This window comes from Aotus nancymaae, unplaced genomic scaffold (assembly GCF_030222135.1).
Source record: "Aotus nancymaae isolate 86718 unplaced genomic scaffold, 86718_ANA_hifiasm-v0.15.2.pri h1tg000028l, whole genome shotgun sequence".
NCBI classification, from domain to species: Eukaryota; Metazoa; Chordata; class Mammalia; order Primates; family Aotidae; genus Aotus; species Aotus nancymaae.
Window position 1 is genome coordinate 35,269,093 of NW_026988441.1, and position 18,963 is coordinate 35,288,055.

The 18,963-nt window shown below is 44.2% G+C and overlaps 2 protein-coding genes across 5 annotated transcripts in view; both read left to right on the top strand.

Annotated features, from left to right (window-relative positions):
* The window catches only part of ZNF560 (zinc finger protein 560), a 43,406-nt gene extending 34,652 nt beyond the window's left edge, over positions 1-8,754 (top strand). For all 4 annotated transcript variants that reach the window (XM_064381915.1, XM_064381916.1, XM_064381917.1 and 1 more), the window contains one exon: positions 287-8,754. In XM_064381915.1, the coding sequence (XP_064237985.1) occupies positions 287-1,753 (1,467 nt within the window). In that variant the 3' untranslated portion in view covers positions 1,754-8,754. The remainder of the gene's footprint in view (positions 1-286) is intronic.
* Positions 8,755-10,767: 2,013 nt separating this feature from the next.
* The window catches only part of ZNF266 (zinc finger protein 266), a 68,531-nt gene continuing 60,335 nt past the window's right edge, over positions 10,768-18,963 (top strand). The window contains exon 1 of the mRNA XM_064381919.1: positions 10,768-11,179. The gene's annotated coding sequence lies outside the window, so the exon portion shown is untranslated. The remainder of the gene's footprint in view (positions 11,180-18,963) is intronic.

Sequence of the window (18,963 nt, forward strand, 5' to 3'; positions counted from 1 at the left end):
CCTGGGTTCAAGCAGTTCTGCCTCAGCCTCCTGAGTAGCTGGGGCTACAGGCGTGCACTACCATGCCCAGCTAATTTTTGTATTTTTTAGTAGAGACAGGATTTCACCATGTTGGCCAGGATGGTCTTGATCTCTTGACCTCATGATCTGCCCACCTTGGCCTCCCAAAGTGCTGGGATTACAGGCATGAGCCACCGTGCCCGGCCCATAATGTTTCTTAGATGAGTGATATCTATTAATAAGTTTGCTAAAATGCTTCCTTCGTTATCCATTCCTGTATTAACAGGCAAGAAACCAAAATGGGGAGGAACTCTATGACTGTAAGCAATGTGGAGAAGTCTTCTGTAAACATTCATGCCTTAAGACAAACATGACTACTCAAAATAGAGAAAACACGTCTGAATGTATTCAGTATGCAAAAGACCTCCTTTCTCTATACAATAAAACCTCTACCATAAGGAAAGTTTCTGTGTTCAGTAAGCGTGGAAGATCTTTCAGCCTGATTTTAAATGTTCAGGTCCAAAGAAAGTGCACACAAGATAAATCCTTTGAATGCATTGACTATGGGAAAGTCTTTGTTCATCAGTCACACCTTGAAGCGCACAGGAAAACTCAGAGTGGAGAAAAACTCTATGAATGGAAGCAATGTGGGGAAGCATTTACTCACTCCACAAGCCATGCTGTAAATGTTGAAACACACGTTATTAAAAACCCCTATGAATGTAAGGAATGTGGAGAACATTTTAGATGCCCTGCCCACCTTAATAATGACATGCAAACCCACTTTGAGATAAAACCTTATAAATGTAAGCACTGTGGGAAAACCTTCACTGTGCGGTCAGGCTTTCTTGAACATGTACGAACTCACACTGGAGAGAAGCCCTATGGGTGTAAGGAATGTGGTAAAGCCTTTCGTACATCTGCAGGCCTTGTTGAACATATAAAATGTCACACTCGAGAGAAAACCCTTAAATGTGACTATTGTGGGAAAGGCTTTATTTCTTACCCATCTCTTTTTGGACATTTGAGAACTCATAATGGAGCGAAGCCATATGAGCATAAGAAATGTGTGAAGGCCTTTGGTACATCCTCAGGCATTATTGACGATATAAGAAGTAACACAGGACAGAAACTCTTTGATTGTGACCAGTGTGGGAAAGTCTTTGTTTCTTTCTCATCTCTTTTTGCTCATTTGAGAACTCACACTGGAGAGAAACCCTTTAAGTGTTACAAATGTGGGAAACCATTTACCTTTTCTGCCTGTCTTCATATTCACATGCGGACTCACACAGAAATGCGACCCTATCAATGTAAGGAATGTGGGAAAACTTTCACTAAGTGCTCATATCTTACCAAACATTTACGAACTCACACTGAAGAGAAACCCTATGAATGTATGAAATGTGGGAAGGCCTTCACCGAGCGCTCATACCTGACTAGACATTTACGAAGACACAGTGGGAAGAAGCCCTATGGATGTAAGAAATGTGGAAAAGCCTTCACGGAACGCTCAGACCTTAATAAACATTTACGAACACACACTGGAGACAGGCCCTATGAACATAAGGAGTGTGGGAAAGCCTTTGTTGCCTCCTCAAGTCTAACTTATTTAAGAACTCACACTGGATATAAACCCTATAAATGTAATACCTGTGAAAAAGCTTACAGTAGGTCTTGTGTACTAACTCAACACTTAAAATCTCACGCTGCGGAGAAGACTTCTGAATTTAACACGTGTGGAAAATCCTTTTGAAATTCCTTGTGCTTTAATGATTGCTTACAAACTCACACTGAAATAAAACCGTATAAATGTAAGAACTGTGGGAAAGCCTTCCCTTTTCATTCAGATCTTACTAATCATGTGCAAATTCACACTGGAGAGAAGCCCTATGAATGTAAGGAATGTGGGAAGGCCTTCCGTACATCCTCAGGACATATTCAACATTTAAGAACTCATGGGAGAGAAACCATTTGAATGTGACCAATGTGGGAAAGTCTTTGCTTCTTTATCAGCTCGTATTGCACATTTGAAAACTCACACTAGAGAGAAGCCCTATGGATGTGAAAAATGTGGAAAAACTTGCTGTTTCCTCAAGCCTAACCGAACATGTAAAAATTCACAGGAGAGACTAACACTATCAATGTAAGGAATGTGAGAAAGCCTGAACTCTTGAATCTTTCTGGATTTGTACAGAGTCCCACTGGAGAGGAACCCTGTAAATGTAAGGAATGTGGGAAAACAGTTCTTCTTTATTTTTTTTTTGGAGAAGGAGTTTCACCCTCTTGCTCAGGCTGGAGTGCAGTGACATGATCTAGGCTCACCGCAACCTCCGCCTCCCAGATTCAAGCGATTCTCCTGCCTCAGCCTCCCGAGTAGCTGGGATTACAGGCATGTGCCACCACACCTGGCTAATTATTTGTTTTGTTTTGTTTTGAGACGGAGCCTCACTTTGTTGCCAGGCTGGAGTATAGTGACGCCATCTCAGCTTACTGCAACCTCTGCCTCCCAGGTTCAAGCGATTCCCCTGCCTAAGCCTCCTTAAGTAGTTGGGACTACAGTTGTGCGCCACCACACCCAGCTAATTTTTTGTATTTTAGTAGAGACGAGGTTTCACCATGTTGGCCAGGATGGTCCCAATCTCCTGACCTTGTGATCCACCCACTTCAGCCTCCCAAAGTGCTGGGATTACAGGCATGAGCCACTGTGCCCGGCTCCTAATTTATTATATTTTTGGTAGAGATAGGGTTTCACCCTGTTGGCCAAGCTGGTCTCTAACTCCTGACCTCAAGTGATCACCAGCTTCGACCTCCTAAAATGCTGGGATTACAGGCGTGAGCCACTGCACCTGGTGTTCTCATCTTACTGAACATGTAAAAACACCCTGGAGAGAAACCCCTTTTTTTGAGATGAAGTCTTGCTCCATAGCCCAGGCTGGAGTGCAATGATGCAATCTTGGCTCATTGCAACTTCTGCCCACTGGGTTCAAGTGATTCTCCTACCTCAGCGTCCCAAGTAGCTGGGATTACAGGCGTGCACCACTGCACCTGGCTAATTTTTGCATTTTTAATAGAAATGGGGTTTCACCATTTTGACCAGGCTGGTATCAAACTTCTGACCTCAAGTAATCTGCCTGCCTTGGCCTCCCAAAGTGCTAGGATTACAGGTGTGAGCCACCGCACCTGGCTGAGAAACCTATTTTATGTAAGGAATGAGGAAAATCCTTTTGGAAGTCCATGTGCCTTAATAGTCACATTGTAATTCATACTGGTGAGAAAACTTATCAATGTAAGCATTGTGTCAAAAGTGCTCATTTGTCCCTGTTCACTTCAAAGATAGGGAAGAATTTACACTCTGAAGATGCTCCATAAAGTTAAAGGCATCTGGGAGAACCGTTGGAATCCCCTGACAATGCATTATGTAAGAGTTCACCCTGAAGCTGTACCGTGTTAGAAACAGAAAGCTTTCAATGTTTCCTTGGGTTCTTGCAATGGAGATAAACCCTTTGGATATAAGATATGTTCAGAAGTATTCTTGCCAAATACTTTGGTGTTCACCTGCAATTTCACATTGGAGAAAAACTTCATGAAGGTAATAAATGTTGGAAAGTAATTTTTTATATTATTCTTCAACCTTTAGTGAATGAGGTGCATTCACACTTAGGAGAAACAGCATGTATGGAATATCAGAATTGCTTTTCTGTTTACTGAAACCTGACAGAGACATGGCTTTCTAGGTGGTTCTATAGAACTAATTTTTTTTTAATCTTTTTTTTTGAGATGAAGTTTTGCTCTTGTTGGCCAGGCTGGAGTGCAATGTTATGATCTTGGCTTACCACAACCTCTGCCTCCCGAGTTCAAGTGATTCTCCTTCCTCAGCCTCCTGAGTAGCTGGGATTACAGGCATGCCCCCCCATGCCTGGCTAATTTTGTATTTTTAGTACAAAAATACAGTACCATGTTGGTCAGGCTGGTCTTGAACTCTAGACCTCAGGTGGCCTGCCTGCCTCAGCCTCCCAGAGTGCTGGGATTACAGGTGTGAGCCATCGCACCGGCCTATAGAACTATTTTGAAAGTTTCTCATACCCTTCTGCTCATCCCTGGCATGGTATGTCTTTCTCCACACCACTCTAGTCTAGTTGCTACATCCTCTGGGTTACTACTGACCTAAAGTGGGTCTTCAGGATTCAGATAGTCCTAACAGTGTAGATTCTCTTTTTGCTTTGTCATGGTCTTAGACATGGTCCACCTATAGTGGCTCACATTGGCCAAGGTAAAGGGTATGATACAGCTTTACAATGTAAAAATACTCTTGTTCCTCTTTTCACACTTGATCTCAGATAAATGGTCAGGGTTGAAGAAGGGTCTCAATGGAGAAAGGTTGAAATAACAGAAGTAGCTTAAGATACTATGATTTCATGGCCATGGAGGGAGACCCATAACCCTTCACCTGGAGAGGCTGGAACTCCTGTAACTATCGGGCAGTGCAGAGAGGTGGTGGGAACCACGAATGTTGTCTTTGATGGCACCGTTTGGCAAAGCAATCATACATGCCTGACTCAATTAACTGCTATGATTGGCAGTATGACCCATTTCTGGATTTTCATTTTGCCCATGTGCTATGAAAACAGAAGAACTCCTGTGAACATGGATGGTCATGATACTCTGCTGTGCTTGATACCATCAGTGGCACTTCCTGAATGTGGCCCTGGGATACACACACACACAAGCTGCATAACGAGGTTCCAGTCTGATTGGTACAAATTTAAATATTTCTGTTATATCATGTACAGCCATTAAGGCTCTTGTTGCTTGGTGATGCATTCTGTGGTTCTTAATCCAACCAGTGTAATGGTAATCCAAAGCTTCAGGTAAGTTTGCCAATCCTGAATCGGCTGGGTGTCATGGTTTATGCCTGTAATCCCAGTACTTTGGGAGGCCAAATTGGGCAGATCACTTGGGTTCAAGAGTTCAAGACCAGCCTGGGCAAACATGGTGAAATCCCATCTCTACAAAAAATGCAAAGATTAGGCTGGTGTGACGGCACGTGCCTGGAATCCTACCTACTCAGGAGGCTGAGGTAGGAGTGAGGCCTTGTCTAAAAAAAAAAAAAAAGAAAAACTGAATCGAGGAGGTCTGTGTGTTTTCATGTTATGTTTTTTTATGGAGAGGAACGGGTTTTAGAGTGGTTCTCCTGTGGTATGAGTGTTATTATTTAGCCCATCTTTGTTGCCTTTAACTGTTGCCAGTGACACAAAAGATGCAGATTAGTCTTAATTGCCTTGTGTGACTTCTGTCACCTCACAGACTGTCCTTAAATGCCATACTGATTGTCTCAAATAAGACCTATAGGTTCTCCCTAAACTTTTTCACAGTTGTCTGAGGATGAGCACTTGTGGGTCATGGGTGAGGTCAAAACTGCAGGTTGGCCTCATCCTGGTGCGTGGACTAGCAGTGATATATCACTAAGAAATGATACCCTAGTTTCATAGCCTATACATTGCCTAGCTTCAGAAGCTGATTCTGATTGTCACTATATAGTCACTTGAGCTGGGCATGGTGGCTCACTTCTGTAATCTCAGCACTTTGGGAGGCCAAGGTGGGTGGATCACGTCTGGAGTTTGAGACCAGCCTGACCAACGTGGTGAAACCCCGTCTCTACTAAAAATACAAAAATTAGCTGGACATGGTGGCGAGTGCCTATAATCCTACCTACTCAGGAGGCTGAGGCAGGAGAATTGCTTGAACCCAGGAGGCAGAGGTTGTGGTGAGCTGAGACTGTGCCACTGCATTCCAGCCTGGGTGACAGAGTGAGACTCTGCCTCAAAAATAAAGTCATTTGATCTTTATATACTATATTTTACTAGAAGTTTTGTTCAACATTCTTTAACATTTCTAGTTGTTGTTGTTGTTGTTGTTTTGAGATGGAGCCTTGCTCTGTTGCCAAGCTGGAGTGCATGGAGTGCAGTGGCACGATCTCAGCTCACTGCAACCTCTGCCTCCCGGGTTCAAGCAATTCTTCAGGCTCAGCCTCCCAAGTAGCTGGGACTACAGGCACCTGCCGCCACTCCTGGCTGTTTTTTGTATTTTTAGTAGAGATGGGGTTTCACCATGTTGGCCAGATGATCTCCATCTCTTGACCTGATGATCCACCTGCCTCAGGCTCCCAAAGTGCTGGGATTACAGCCGTGAGCCACTGTGCCCAGCCAAGATTCTAGTTTTTATGTATTGTTTGGGGTTTTCCACATAGGCATACATATTATCTGTAACTGACAGTTTGATTTTTCCACTTCTCTTCGGTCACTTATGTCTTGTGTAGACAGAAAAGACGAACTAGAAGTTGGCTGGGCGAGGTTGCTCACGGCTGTAATCCCAGCACTTTGGGATGCCAAGGCGGGCAGATCACGAGGTCAGGAGTTCAAGACTAGCCTGGCCAACATGGTGAAACCCTGTTTCTATTAAATATACAAAAATTAGCTGGGTGTGGTGGCACATGCCTGTAATCCTAGCTACTCAGGAGGCTGAGGCAGGAGAACTGCTGGAACCTGGGAGGCGGAGGTTGCAGTAAGCCTAGGTTGCGCCATTGCATTGCAGCCTAGGGGACAGAGCGAGAGTCTGTCTCAGAAAAACAGAAACAAACAAAAAAAAACTACGAGTAGTAAAAGCAGCATACTTTTCTTTTTAATCCTAATGGCAGATGTTTTCCATCTTTAGTAATCACTGTATTGGTTGCTGTAGCATTTTAAAAAGTCAGTTTTTTTTACCTTTCATTGTTTGGGGAGTCTTTCCCATGAATGGCATAAGAATTTATTGAATACTTTCGCTTGATTCCTCTTTGTGATCTCGTTTACTCAGAACATTCAAGTACCTAGGACTGACTGTACCTGCCCTTGATAAATACCTGCCCTCGATAAATACCTAATATTTAAAAGTGTAAGTAAATAAAAGGAGTTTTTAAAAAATGCGGAAAGTTAACTGATTGACATTCCAAGGTTATACCATCCTTGTAATTCCAGAAAAATGCAATTTTAGTATAATGGATTAACTTTTTGTTTGCCTGAATATTTCATATACCTATAATGTAAAGATTTTTTAAAAATTTACATTGGCATGTAAAATTCTTTTCTTAGTCTATCATTGCCTGTTTTTTTGTATGAAAATTGGAGTATTTTCTCCTTTCCTTAACTCGTACAGTACTTTCTTATTACAAGTATTGTTTTACCAGTCATAATTCACTGGCAGAATCAGCTGAATCTGGATTTTTGTTGCCATTGTTATGGGATATTATTTTTATGTTTTGCAGTAAATTCAAAGCATGGACTTTGAATAATTGAATTCAATTATTTTTATATTTTGTAGGCACTAGTAAGGTTTCCAGTTTCATCTTAAAAATTTTTTTTTTCCTAATTTCTTCTTAAGTGTTTTGTCAAGAATTGTTTTTATAGGCTTTTTTGTACTTCAAAATTTATACTCAATGTTTATATTTTCTGATATTTTAAGTGTTTCTGGTTTTTGCTGTTACATACATTTTGCATACTCTCTGTGCATACTTCCTGATACTTCTCTGTGTCTTTTCTCCTTTATGAAAAACATTAATATTGCTAGAATTTACTTAATTTTGTTAATTTCTCTAAAAAAAAAAGGGTTTGATTATTGTAGTATATTTTTGGTTTGTGTTCTGTAGTAGTCAAGTTGTACTGCCATAGCAAATTGTCATAGGATGGTTTAAGCAACAGAAGATAATTTTCTCAGTGTTATGGAGGTTGTAAAAGTTTTCAGGGTGCCAGCATAGTTGGTTTTTGGTGAGGGCATCTTCTTGGCTTGTAGAGTACTGCCTTCTCATTATCTCTCATTATGCTGCCCCTCTTTGACTGACAGATATATCAAATTCTCTTTTCTTTTTTGTTGAGACGGAGTTTCGCTCTTGTTACCCAGGCTGGAGTGCAATGGCACGATCTCGGCTCACCGCAACCTCCGCCTCCTGGGTTCAGGCAATTCTCCTGCCTCAGCCTCCTGAGTAGCTGGGACTACAGACGCGCGCCACCATGCCCTGCTAATTTTTTGTATTTTTAGTAGAGACGGGGTTTCACCATGTTGACCAGGATGGTCTCGATCTCTTGACCTCGTGATCCACCCGCCTCGGCCTCCCAAAGTGCTGGGATTACAGGCGTGAGCCACCGCGCCCCGCCCATCAAACTCTCTTGTGTCTCTTCTTTATAAGGCACTAATACTATCATGAGAGCCTCATCCTCATGATTTCATCCAACCCTGATTACCTCCAGAATCCCCCATATGCAAATATAAACACCTTAGGAGTTGGGGCACCAAGATATGAACATTGTAGGGGAAGGAGAGTATACACAGTTTAGTCCATAGTGTTCTATTTTGTTAATTTTTATTTTTAATTTTTGCTTTCAGCATAGTACATTATTTTTTCTGACTTTTAGGTTCAGGGCATACATGTGCATATTTGTAACATGGGTAAATTGTGTGTTGCTGAGGTTTGGGATATGTGAGCCGAGATCACGCCACTGCACTCCAGCCTGGTGACAGCGTGAGACTCCCATCTCAAAAAAGAAAAAAGGTAAATGGGTTTTCCCATTCAAAGATTTCTTTTAGGGTGATGAAAATGTTCTAAAATTATGTTTGAACAACACTGTGAATGTACTAAAAAATATTGAACTATATAGCTTTGCGTGAACTGTGTTATATGTGAATTATATCTCAATAAAGGTGGTCTAAAAACCAAAAGGGAAATTCATGATAATAGCTACATCATTGGGAGCATAAAACTTTAATATTAGTCTATTAAGCATTTAGGGTAGTAAGATACAAAAAACAGTTACCACCAGGTGTGGTAGCTCACACCTGTAATCCCAGCACTTTGGGAGACCGAGGTGGGTGGATCACCTGAGGTCAGGAGTTTGAGACCAGCCTGGCCAACATGGCGAAACCCCATCTCTACTAAAAAACAACACAAGAATTATCTGGGTATGGTGGCGCGTGCCTGTACAACCAGCTACTCGGGAGGCTGAGACAGGAGAATTGGTTGAACCCAAGAGGAGGAGGTTGCAGTAAGCAGAGATTGTGCCACTATATTCCAGCCTGGGTGACAGAGGAACTCTGTCTCAAAAACACACACACACAGCTATTTTTTTTTAAACATGGAATATTAAAAGTTTTTTTTTTTTCTTTTTTTTTGAGACGGAGTTTCGCTCTTGTTACCCAGGCTGGAGTGCAATGGCGTGATCTCGGCTCACCGCAACCTCCGCCTCCTGGGTTCAGGCAATTCTCCTGCCTCAGCCTCCTGAGTAGCTGGGATTACAGGCACGCACCACCGTGCCCAGCTAATTTTTTGTATTTTTAGTAGAGACGGGGTTTCACCATGTTGACCAGGATGGTCTCGATCTCACGACCTCGTGATCCACCCGCCTCGGCCTCCCAAAGTGCTGGGATTACAGGCGTGAGCCACAGCGCCCGGCAGAATATTAAAAGTTGATATAAAACCAATGGAATGAAAAGATTATGATCCTGATACTGGCATAAGTAAGCATATTACTGACATAGAGTCTAGAATCACATACAGGTATACATAGGAATTTATAGTTTAATGAACATGGAATTTCAAATCAGTAAGTCAAGGACAGTTTATCAATATGTGGTACTACAATAATTGGCCATCTTTCCAGAGGAAAAAAATATTGCATCCACTATTCCACACTACATGCTGAAACACATTCCATGAGCATGAAAGATTTCAATGTTTTTAAAGTAATATGCTGCAGAAGAAAATTAGGAAATCTGTATGTAACATGGAGTTTATGGAGACTTCTTAATGCAAGACAGGAAACTTAAAAAAGAAACTCCTTTAGATGAAAAATTTATTAACCACAAAGGCCACCCACTACAAACCACAGCAAAAATGATTTCTGGAGAAACCAGAATCACTCCTGCATAAATGAATGCCTGATATTAGAGCTATTTTATAAAGCAGTATGGGAGGACCCTGGAACTCGCGGTAAGATATCAGAAAACAATACATTATTCAAAGAAAAAAATTTACAAAAAGTATCAGTAGTCGAAAACACAAAGGAATCAACTATTTGACTTTAGAATGGCGTCCAGATCAATGAAATATGGGGAAATAGAGGCCTAAAGTTGAATTGGGCCCGGCGCTGTGATGTACGCCTGTAATCTCAGCCTCTGGGGAGGCCTAGGCGGGAGGATCGCTTGAGCCCAGGAGTTTGAGGCAGCAGTGAGCCGTGATCGCCAGCCTGGATGACACGGTGAGACCCTGTCTCAACAAAAAAAAAGACTACATCGAATCAATGGAGGAGCTAGACTAGATCATGGACTTACAGATTTATCAACGGAAGAATCATTTAAAGGGTGCTAGGAACGTCGGAGGAGGCGAGAAGAAAAGCTTTTGTGAACATTATGAGCATCCCGTGGAGGAGCCCCCACCTTTAACCTTGCAGCACCACCGACCCCACCCTAGGTATGGGCCCCATCCGCAGGCTTGGTTCTAACCTCAACCTTGTGCTGTGGGACCATTTTGGCCTCTATTCCCTAAGCTGAGCCGACTCCAAGGCCTCTCCGTACCCACGCGTGCTGGTGAGCACGGGGGAGTTAACCAGAATTTCTCTGCCTGAGGATGTTCAGCTTGGCGGAGGTTGCAGCCCCCGAGTGCTCCTCTGGGCAGGGGCTGGAAGCGGAAGTGATGACATCAGCCGAGCGCCGCTGTCTCTTCCGGCGCTTTCTCCGCGCTGCCAAACCCGTTTTCTTTCTGGTGGTCTTCGGACTTAATACTGCTGTGGCGAGGCCGGATAACCTTTAGGAATCAGCGGCGGAAGTGGTGGTGAAAGTAGCAGTTTGGCCCAGGCCGCCGAGGGGCCACCTTAGAGAGGCCTTGCCCGCTCCGCTTGGTCCGCCGGGGCCGCCAGGTCTCGAATGCCACTGGAGCTGTCACTGCGACGGCCCTGGGCCAGGAGCGCTTTCGAGATCTGTCATAAGGGCGCTTCCTCACGATTTTTGCAAACACGGAGATTGCCGCTTCATCCTCCTCCAAAGCAATCTTTGTGACTTTTTTTTTTTTCCCTGAAACAACGAATTTTCGCCGTTCGAGTTGATTGTGGTCCTTAGTCCCCCCATCTCCTGGACTTGGCGAGTCCGGCGCGTGCTGGTGAGCACTGGGGTGAAAGTTGGTTTCGGGGGTTTCTTCCTCCTGTTTTTGCAAAGAAACGTTTCATCTAAGAATGTGTTTGCGCATCCTATATTTATTTTTGACGCTGCTTCAGGTAGAAACATAAAGCTACTTTTAGGTATCTGGGGTGTGTTTATTTCTCTGTGATTATAAACGTTATTAAACCGCAAGTCTTTCTGCTGAAGAAAAGCAAGAATATTTAGCTATTCTTTTCATATGAACTTCCTAGGCTTGTACCTCCCCCCAGAGCTTCAAAACGGGCGTATAGGAAGAAAGAATGGAGGCTTTGAAGTAAGTTGAACATTGCAGGCATGACACTTAAGGTTTAAATGCCTGGGAATACGTGTCCTATAGATAAAGACATGTCCTTTTAAAACCATAATACTATGATTTGAACCAAGAAAATTAAAAATGTTATTAATATGTACCCTGTGTAAAAAGGTACAGTTCTCCACTTTGTACCAATATATGCTTTTGATTGTTTTGGTGTCTAATATGTACCCAAGTGTTGTGTTTTCTTTTGTTTTTGAGACAGAGTCTTGCCTTGTTGCGTAGTCTGGAGTGCATTGGCGCGAACTCGGCTCACGGCATCCTCTGCCTCCTGGGTTCAAGCGATTCTTCTGCCTCAGCCTCCCAAGTAGTTGGGATTACAGGCGCCCGCCACCACGCCCGGCTAATTTTTTTGTATCTTTTTAGTAGAAACGGGGTTTCACCGTGTTGGCCAGGCCGGTCTGGAACTCCTGACCTCATGATCCGCCCGCCTTGGCCTCCCAAAGTGCTGGGATTACAGGTGTGAGCCACCGCGGCCGTGAATATGTAGCCAAGTATTATATATTGCAGTTGTTCATGTCTTTTAGTCTCTTTGCGACTTTTTAGTCTCTTTACAACTAGCAGTCGCTGTTTATTTGTTATGCTGTCTTTTTTTGCCAAATCACTCGTGCTTTAAGAAAGTTATACATTTTGGTAGTTCTGATTGTATTCTGTGCTGTGTTTAAATGTATCCTTCATTTCTTGGTATATCCTGTAAATGGATGAGTGTCTGAATGGTTGATTAAGGCACAGTGAAAAAATTCAACGTAGGGCTGCTCTTAGAGAGGTTGTAAACTACTGGAGGAGGCTGTCGTGTAACCAAGCAAATAAGTGTATTACAAATGGATGGGGGTCTGTAAGTAAAGTAGAGAGCAGAATTATTTTCTCTGTCTTTCTGTGGAATAGGCAATGCTAAAACGAGTGATATTCAAGCTGAGAACAAAAATATGGTATGATTTAGCTATGGTGAAGGGGAAGGAAATAAGAGCTGGGTAAAGCGTTCTGTGAATTGGCTGACTCAATTTCTAGGGTGAGAGAGAGGAACGCATCACACATCAAAAATTACTCCCAGGTTTGACCTAGTCAATATTCTTTCTTTGGTTGGGGAAATAATGTGATAGGATAATTTAATCTTCAATATATGACTGACAGGAAAAAGCAAGTGATGTCTTTGTTTTGTTTTGTTTTGTTTTGAGACAGTTTTGCTGTTGCCCAGGCTCCAGTGCAGTGGAACTATCTCATCTCACTGTAACCTCTGCCTCCTGGGTTTTCAAGCCATCCTCCTCCCTCAGCCACCCTAGTAGCTGAGATTATAAGCATGTGCCACCACGCCTGGCTAATTTTTGTATATATATATTTTTTTGTAGCGATGGTTTCACCATGTTGGCCAGGCTGGTCTCAGACTTCTGACCTTAAGTGATCTGCTCACCTCAGCCTCCCAAAGTGCTGGGATTGCAGGTGTGAGCCACTTTGCTCGGCCAAAGTAAGTGATATCTGACAAATGATGTAAATCAAGGGAAAATAGGAGAAGCAGAAGGGATTAATGAGAATCAGTGGCAGAGCATTGAAAAATAAGCTCTCCATGAAAATTAACTGATGTTGATTATCAGTCTTAGGAAATGTGTATATTAATAAACAGAGAGACAAAACCTCTTTCAGTGTTTTTTTTTTTTAAGTTCACTTTTGGGCTCCTTCTACCTAGTCCTTTGCTTCCCTGAAGGAGTATCCAGACTAAGCACTCTGTGTGACTCCTTATAGACACTTACCTATCTGGGGGTTGGGTTGATACACTGCATATGAGTAAATGAGCAGAAAGCTCACCTGCCAATGTGGGCTGCCAAAAAACTGTGAAGGGGCCATATGGCCTGGAAATACAACAGATCTTAGAATAATGTCTGTTAATTATAATGTCAATGAGGGAAGAAAATCGATTTCCAGCAGGGCCACTCTGTGGCTTCTGCACGTTCTTCCCGTGTCTGCACGGGTTTTCTCTGGGTACTCTGGTTTCTTCCCACATCCTAGTGATGCACATGTCAGCTTAATCTGCGTGTCTAAATTGTCCCACTATGAATGTGTGTATGTGTGAAAGAGTTTGAGAGAGTGCTGCCTACCCTGGAATGGCATCCTGTTCAGGGTTGATTCCCACCTTGTGCCCTCACTGTTAGTATGAGCTCTGGCCATTTTCATCCTGCAACTGGAATAAGCGGATTGGAGAATGAATGAATCGATACAAAATATTGTAAACTAAAAATTCCTAAAACATTTGATAGTGATACAAATGTACCACAATAAATGATACCACTTAGCAAGCTTGCCCCATTCGTTACTGTTTGCTTTTTGAGCTTCTTGGTGGTAGGAGGTGGTCCTTACAGGTTTTGCTTTGGAAGCATTCCTTGATTTAACCCATCACTGTTAACTGCCATCACACACTGATTCACCAAAAACTGGATAAATATTCTGTTTTTTTTTGTTTGAGTTGGAGTTTCACTCTTGCTGCCCAGGCTGGAGTGCAATGGCACGATTTTGGCTCACTGCAACCTCCGCCTCCCAGGTTCAAGTGATTCTCCTGCCTCAGCCTCCCAAGTAGCTAGGATTACAGGAACCCACAATGATATCCACCTAATTTTGTATTTTAGTAGAGGCGCAGTTTCCTCCATGTTGGTTGGGCTGGTCTTGAACTCCTGACCTCAGGTGATCCTCTCGCCTCAGCCTCCCAAAGTGCTGGGATTACAGGCGTGAGCCACTGCACCCAGCAATATCCTATTTTATTAGTCTTTCTTAAATGTATATGTAGCTCACTTTTTTTCAATATTTAATATTAGAAGTGTTTGGGGTCTTTATTTAGAAGTTTGGTGATGTTTTTGTGACCAGAAATATGTTGTAAAACTTAACTCTCTTATATCAATTAGCATGTGAAAAAATTGGCTCGTTGTATGTCATTTCTCTTAAAGTCTCAGTTTCCAAGAACGTGTTGATGACTTTAAGTGAAGACTTAAATTGTATACATTTTCTCTGCCACTCAGGGGTTCCAGTGAGCTAGCCGCACATAGTGAAATCATAGTTGAGGGTTCTGATATGAAGTGTCTGAGGATGTGCATATGCTGCTTTTTGGAGAGTATATTGGAAAACCAATTTCAACAACTGTTGGCACACACTTAATGCCCTACAACAACAGTCACGTGTGCAACATGTGTATCAAGATAAAAGTAGGCCAGGCGCAGTGGCTCACACCTGTAGTCCCAACACTTCAGGAGGCCGAGGTGGGTGAATCACTTGAGGTCAGGAGTTCCAAGACCAGCTTGGCCAACATGGTGAAACTCTGTCTCTACTAAAAAAATACAGAAATTAGCCAGGCATGGTGGCAGGTACCTGTAATTCCAGGTACTTCACAGACTGAGGCAGGAGAATTGCTTGAACCAGGGAGATGGAGGCTGCAGTGAGCTAAGATTGCGCTACTGCACTCCAGCCTGGGCAAGCAGAGTGAGATCCTGTCTAAAAAAAAAAAACAAAAATCCAAAAAACCCAACTGACTTGAGACCTCTATTATATCTGCAGTCTCTTCATTTTTGCTTATTCTTCTGTTAGAAACAGGTCAGAAGTCTTGCATACACTCAACAGAAGGGTGTTATCCAGGGGTGTGAATCTCTGGGGTCCTATTAGAGTATTTGGCCACGGTTTGGCTGTAACCCATTGGGTGGTGAAGTTTTCTGGGTTAGTCAGGCTGCAGTTGGTCATAGTTCATAGCCAAGATTGAAGCAATGTTCCAAGGCAAAGGCCAGCTGCAATGGGTGGGTCAGTCTGTAGGGGGAGTCAGGACGCCACTGTAGCTGTGAGGCTTGAAGTTGCTTCCTGTCTGCCCTGGAAGTGCTGTGACAGACACCTCTGGGGCGCACTCACATTGATGGTAATGGGCAGCTGTGCATGCCACTTGGTTTGCAAGGCCTGGGACTTCAGTGTTCACATTTGGAGGCCTTTGGGAACAAACCTCTGGGGGACAGGTGATGCAGCAGCATGCATCCTGGCATGTGCAGTGTCTATGTCATGAGGGACACAAGCCACCAAGCCTGCTGGCACATGTGCAGAGGGTGCCTCTGCTAGTGAGAGTCCTTTGAGCATGTGGCGTCCTTGTTAGAAAGGCCACAGGGTGGTGGTGACTGGGCCAGGGTTTTATGGCATCTTAAGACTGTGTTCTGGGCACATGGCATGGACAGAGCACCCTCCACTGCCCTCACACCCACACTGCTGACCGCCATGCCACAGTTGTATCCAGCAAGTGACCCTCCCTTGTTGAGTGTCTATTCCATGTCCCCTTTTTGTGTGTTTCTTTAATTCAATCCTGTGGTCTCTGTCACTGGAGAGTGGCTATAAATTCTAGCCCTGTCCCGACCAAGAGGAGAGATGTTCTGGTGTGTTGGGCAGGTTAGATACAGAGAAGGCAGCACACAGCAAGTAGCAGAAGCATTTTATTACTCACAGATCCGTGAGAAGAGGGTTGCCCTTGAGGTCCTGACGGGAAGTCAGGAGACAGCCAGGTGTTAACCAATGGGTGGGGAATGAGACAGAGAGGACCTGTGGGACTATGCCTTTGTTTTTTATTTTTTGTTTTGGAGACAGAGTCTCGCTCTTGTTACCCAGACTGCAGTGCAATGGCGCCATCTCGGCTCACTGCAACCTCCACTTCCCAGGTGATTCTCCTGCCTCAGCCTCCCAAGTAGCTGGGATTACAGGCACGTGCCACCACGCCTGGCTGATTTTTTGTAATTTTCGTAGAGACGGGGTTTCACTATGTTGGCCAGGCTGGTCTCGAACTTCTGACCTCAGGCGATCCACCCACCTTGGCCTCCCAAAGTGCTGGGATTACAGGCATGAGCCACCGCGCCCAGCAGGGACTGTGCCTTTGTTACGGTCCATGGGCCTCATCCCTCGGGCTTTCCCAGCGTGGTTGTGGATTGGCTAGACCTGAGCAGTGGGGAGTACTGATTTACATGACTGGTGTTGGCCAGTAGGTTTCATTATCGTCAGCAGCTGTGGGGTGTGTTGTGTTTGGGGTCGGTCAGTAAGGTGAGGAACACGTAGGCTATGTCACAAACAACACACAGGTAGGGGAAGTTTTAAGTAAGCCAAAGGTGATGGGATCCGACTGGGTTCCACATAACTTATGTCAGGCCTAAAAATGGATGTAGGGGCCAGGCGCAGTGGCTCACACCTGTAATCCCAGCACCTTGGGAGGCTGATCATGAGGTCAGGGGATCGAGACCATCCTGGCCAACATGGTTAAACCTTGTCTCTACTAAAAATACAAAAATTAGCGGGGTGTGGTGGCACCTGCCTGTAATCCCAGCTACTCGGGAGGCCAAGGCACGAGAATCGCTTGAGACCAGGTGGCAGAGATCGCAGTGAGCTGAGATAATGCCACTGCACTACAGCCTCGTGACAGAGTGAGACTCTATCTCAAAAAACAAATGGATGTTGGGCTGTTATGTTGGAGGGTATGAGCTGATGATTTAGGAAAGTATATGTAAAGGTTGGAGGTATCATGTGTAACCAAGGGGCAGGAGTGGTTGTGGTTGGACAGGCAAGGCTGGAGGTCGAGAGAGAAAGTGGGAGGGGTAGTAGAAGGCGTCAGGGAATAGGTGGTCCCCTCTGTCAGGTTAAGGAGTTGACTGCCTAGAGGCAGGTGCCTCTTGGGGAAAACAGTAATCTCCATTAATTATAGTAACTCCTACCAGATTTTCCTTCAGGTATAGGTGTGTGGGTGTGCACCTATGAGCAGAAAGCAAGTACTCTGCCAGGATCTTGGGCTAAGCAGACAGTTCAGGAAGAAAAAAAATGTTCTGTGTCCATATGTGCTTTAGGAGAGGCAGTCCCCGGGCATCGCTGTGTGGAGGTTTGAGTGCAATGGTGAAGTCCTCTCCAACATCAGAGTCGTGGGTTGGGGCTGTGTTGCTCGAGGCAATGTCATTTCCAGCGGTGATATTTTGGGCTAGGACAGTCATCTAAGATGTCACTCACTGGGGTATCCTTTTAAAGTGGATACGCACTGAAGTAGATGTGGCCCTCTAGGTTGTACACCAACGAAGCACCCAAACCAGTAACAGTAAGATGAACAATTAATAGAATGATGTGTAGCTGTACCTGACAGTGTGTCTTTGTTTCTTCTGGCGGAAGTTTAGGTTCAGATGGGTTCCCTATCATATGAGCAGCCGCGGGCCTCTGGGACGATCTAAGATTAATAAGTCCCAGGAGACTATGCACCCTCGATTTGACCTTCAACCCTTGTGGGATGGGGGCAAGATTGGAAATAAGTTAAGCCCTAGAGCATGATAGAGAATTTCAGGAGCTTATTTGATGGACTGGAATTTGAAAAGTAGTTATTTGAGGACATTTTTCTGTTTTTCAGTGAAACCATTTATCTGAGACCTATTAGGGAAATGAAAGTTTTATTGAATACATTTTTCAAGGGGCTAGCATTGTGCATTTTAAGAAGGGAAACATGGGCTGGGCACAGTGGCTCACCCCTGTAATCCCAGCAGTTTGGGAGGCCAAAGTGGAAGGATCGCTTGAGCCCAGGAGTTTGAGACCAGCCTGGGCAACATAGCGAGACCCTGCCTCTTTAAAAAAAAATTAAATTGACAGAAAAGAAGTGAAACATACATCTTGGTTACAAATAATGTCTGTAATTCTGAAGAGAATAAGTAGTGTCCCGGCAAGGCCTTGTATTGTGGCCTTTAGTATATGGAGAGAGATGGGATTTTGCCTTATATTTTGGGTATTTTTCAGACAAGAGATTCCCAGGGTTTTTTTTGTTTGTTTGTTTTCTTATCTTGAAAGGGACAGTTTTTAGGTAATGACCCAATAGTTTATCGTAACTGTGAAGAAGATAGGACTGTTTGTTGACCTGGGTATCCATTGCTGAAACAGCTCCCCAAAGTTTGGCCAGGCTTTCTTGGATCCTGTCCTTTATTAGGGACATCCTGGCTAAGGGATGGAAGGGAACAGCATTCCGCTGAGCTCCATCACTTACGATGGCCAGCAGTGGCCTTTGCACAGTCTGTGAACTCCCATTACTGTTCACTTAGTTAATCCCAAGGGCTTTCCAGATGGTCAGGGGACCTGGGGAAGAGAGGGGTGACCTCCTTCAGCACCCTGGCGTCAGGCAGCTGACTGAGGACAGGGGAAGCCACAGCCTCCTGCAGGTGGATTAGACCCAAGGGCCTGAGATTGGCTTCATCCTGGCTTAAGGAGGCCTCAGTGGCCACACAGAGTTTGTGGGGTGTTGTTTCCATGACCCAAAAGCACAGTGAGCAGCTGGGTAGGAGGATCACAGGCTCAGGTCCATGAGATCCTCTGTTTCCAGGGGAGCCCAATAGATGGCCAGTCACTTGTTTTACTGGGGAATAACAGGAAGTCAGCGGGGGCAGTGTCTCTCACTAGAGGCCCTGGGGCAGCTAATG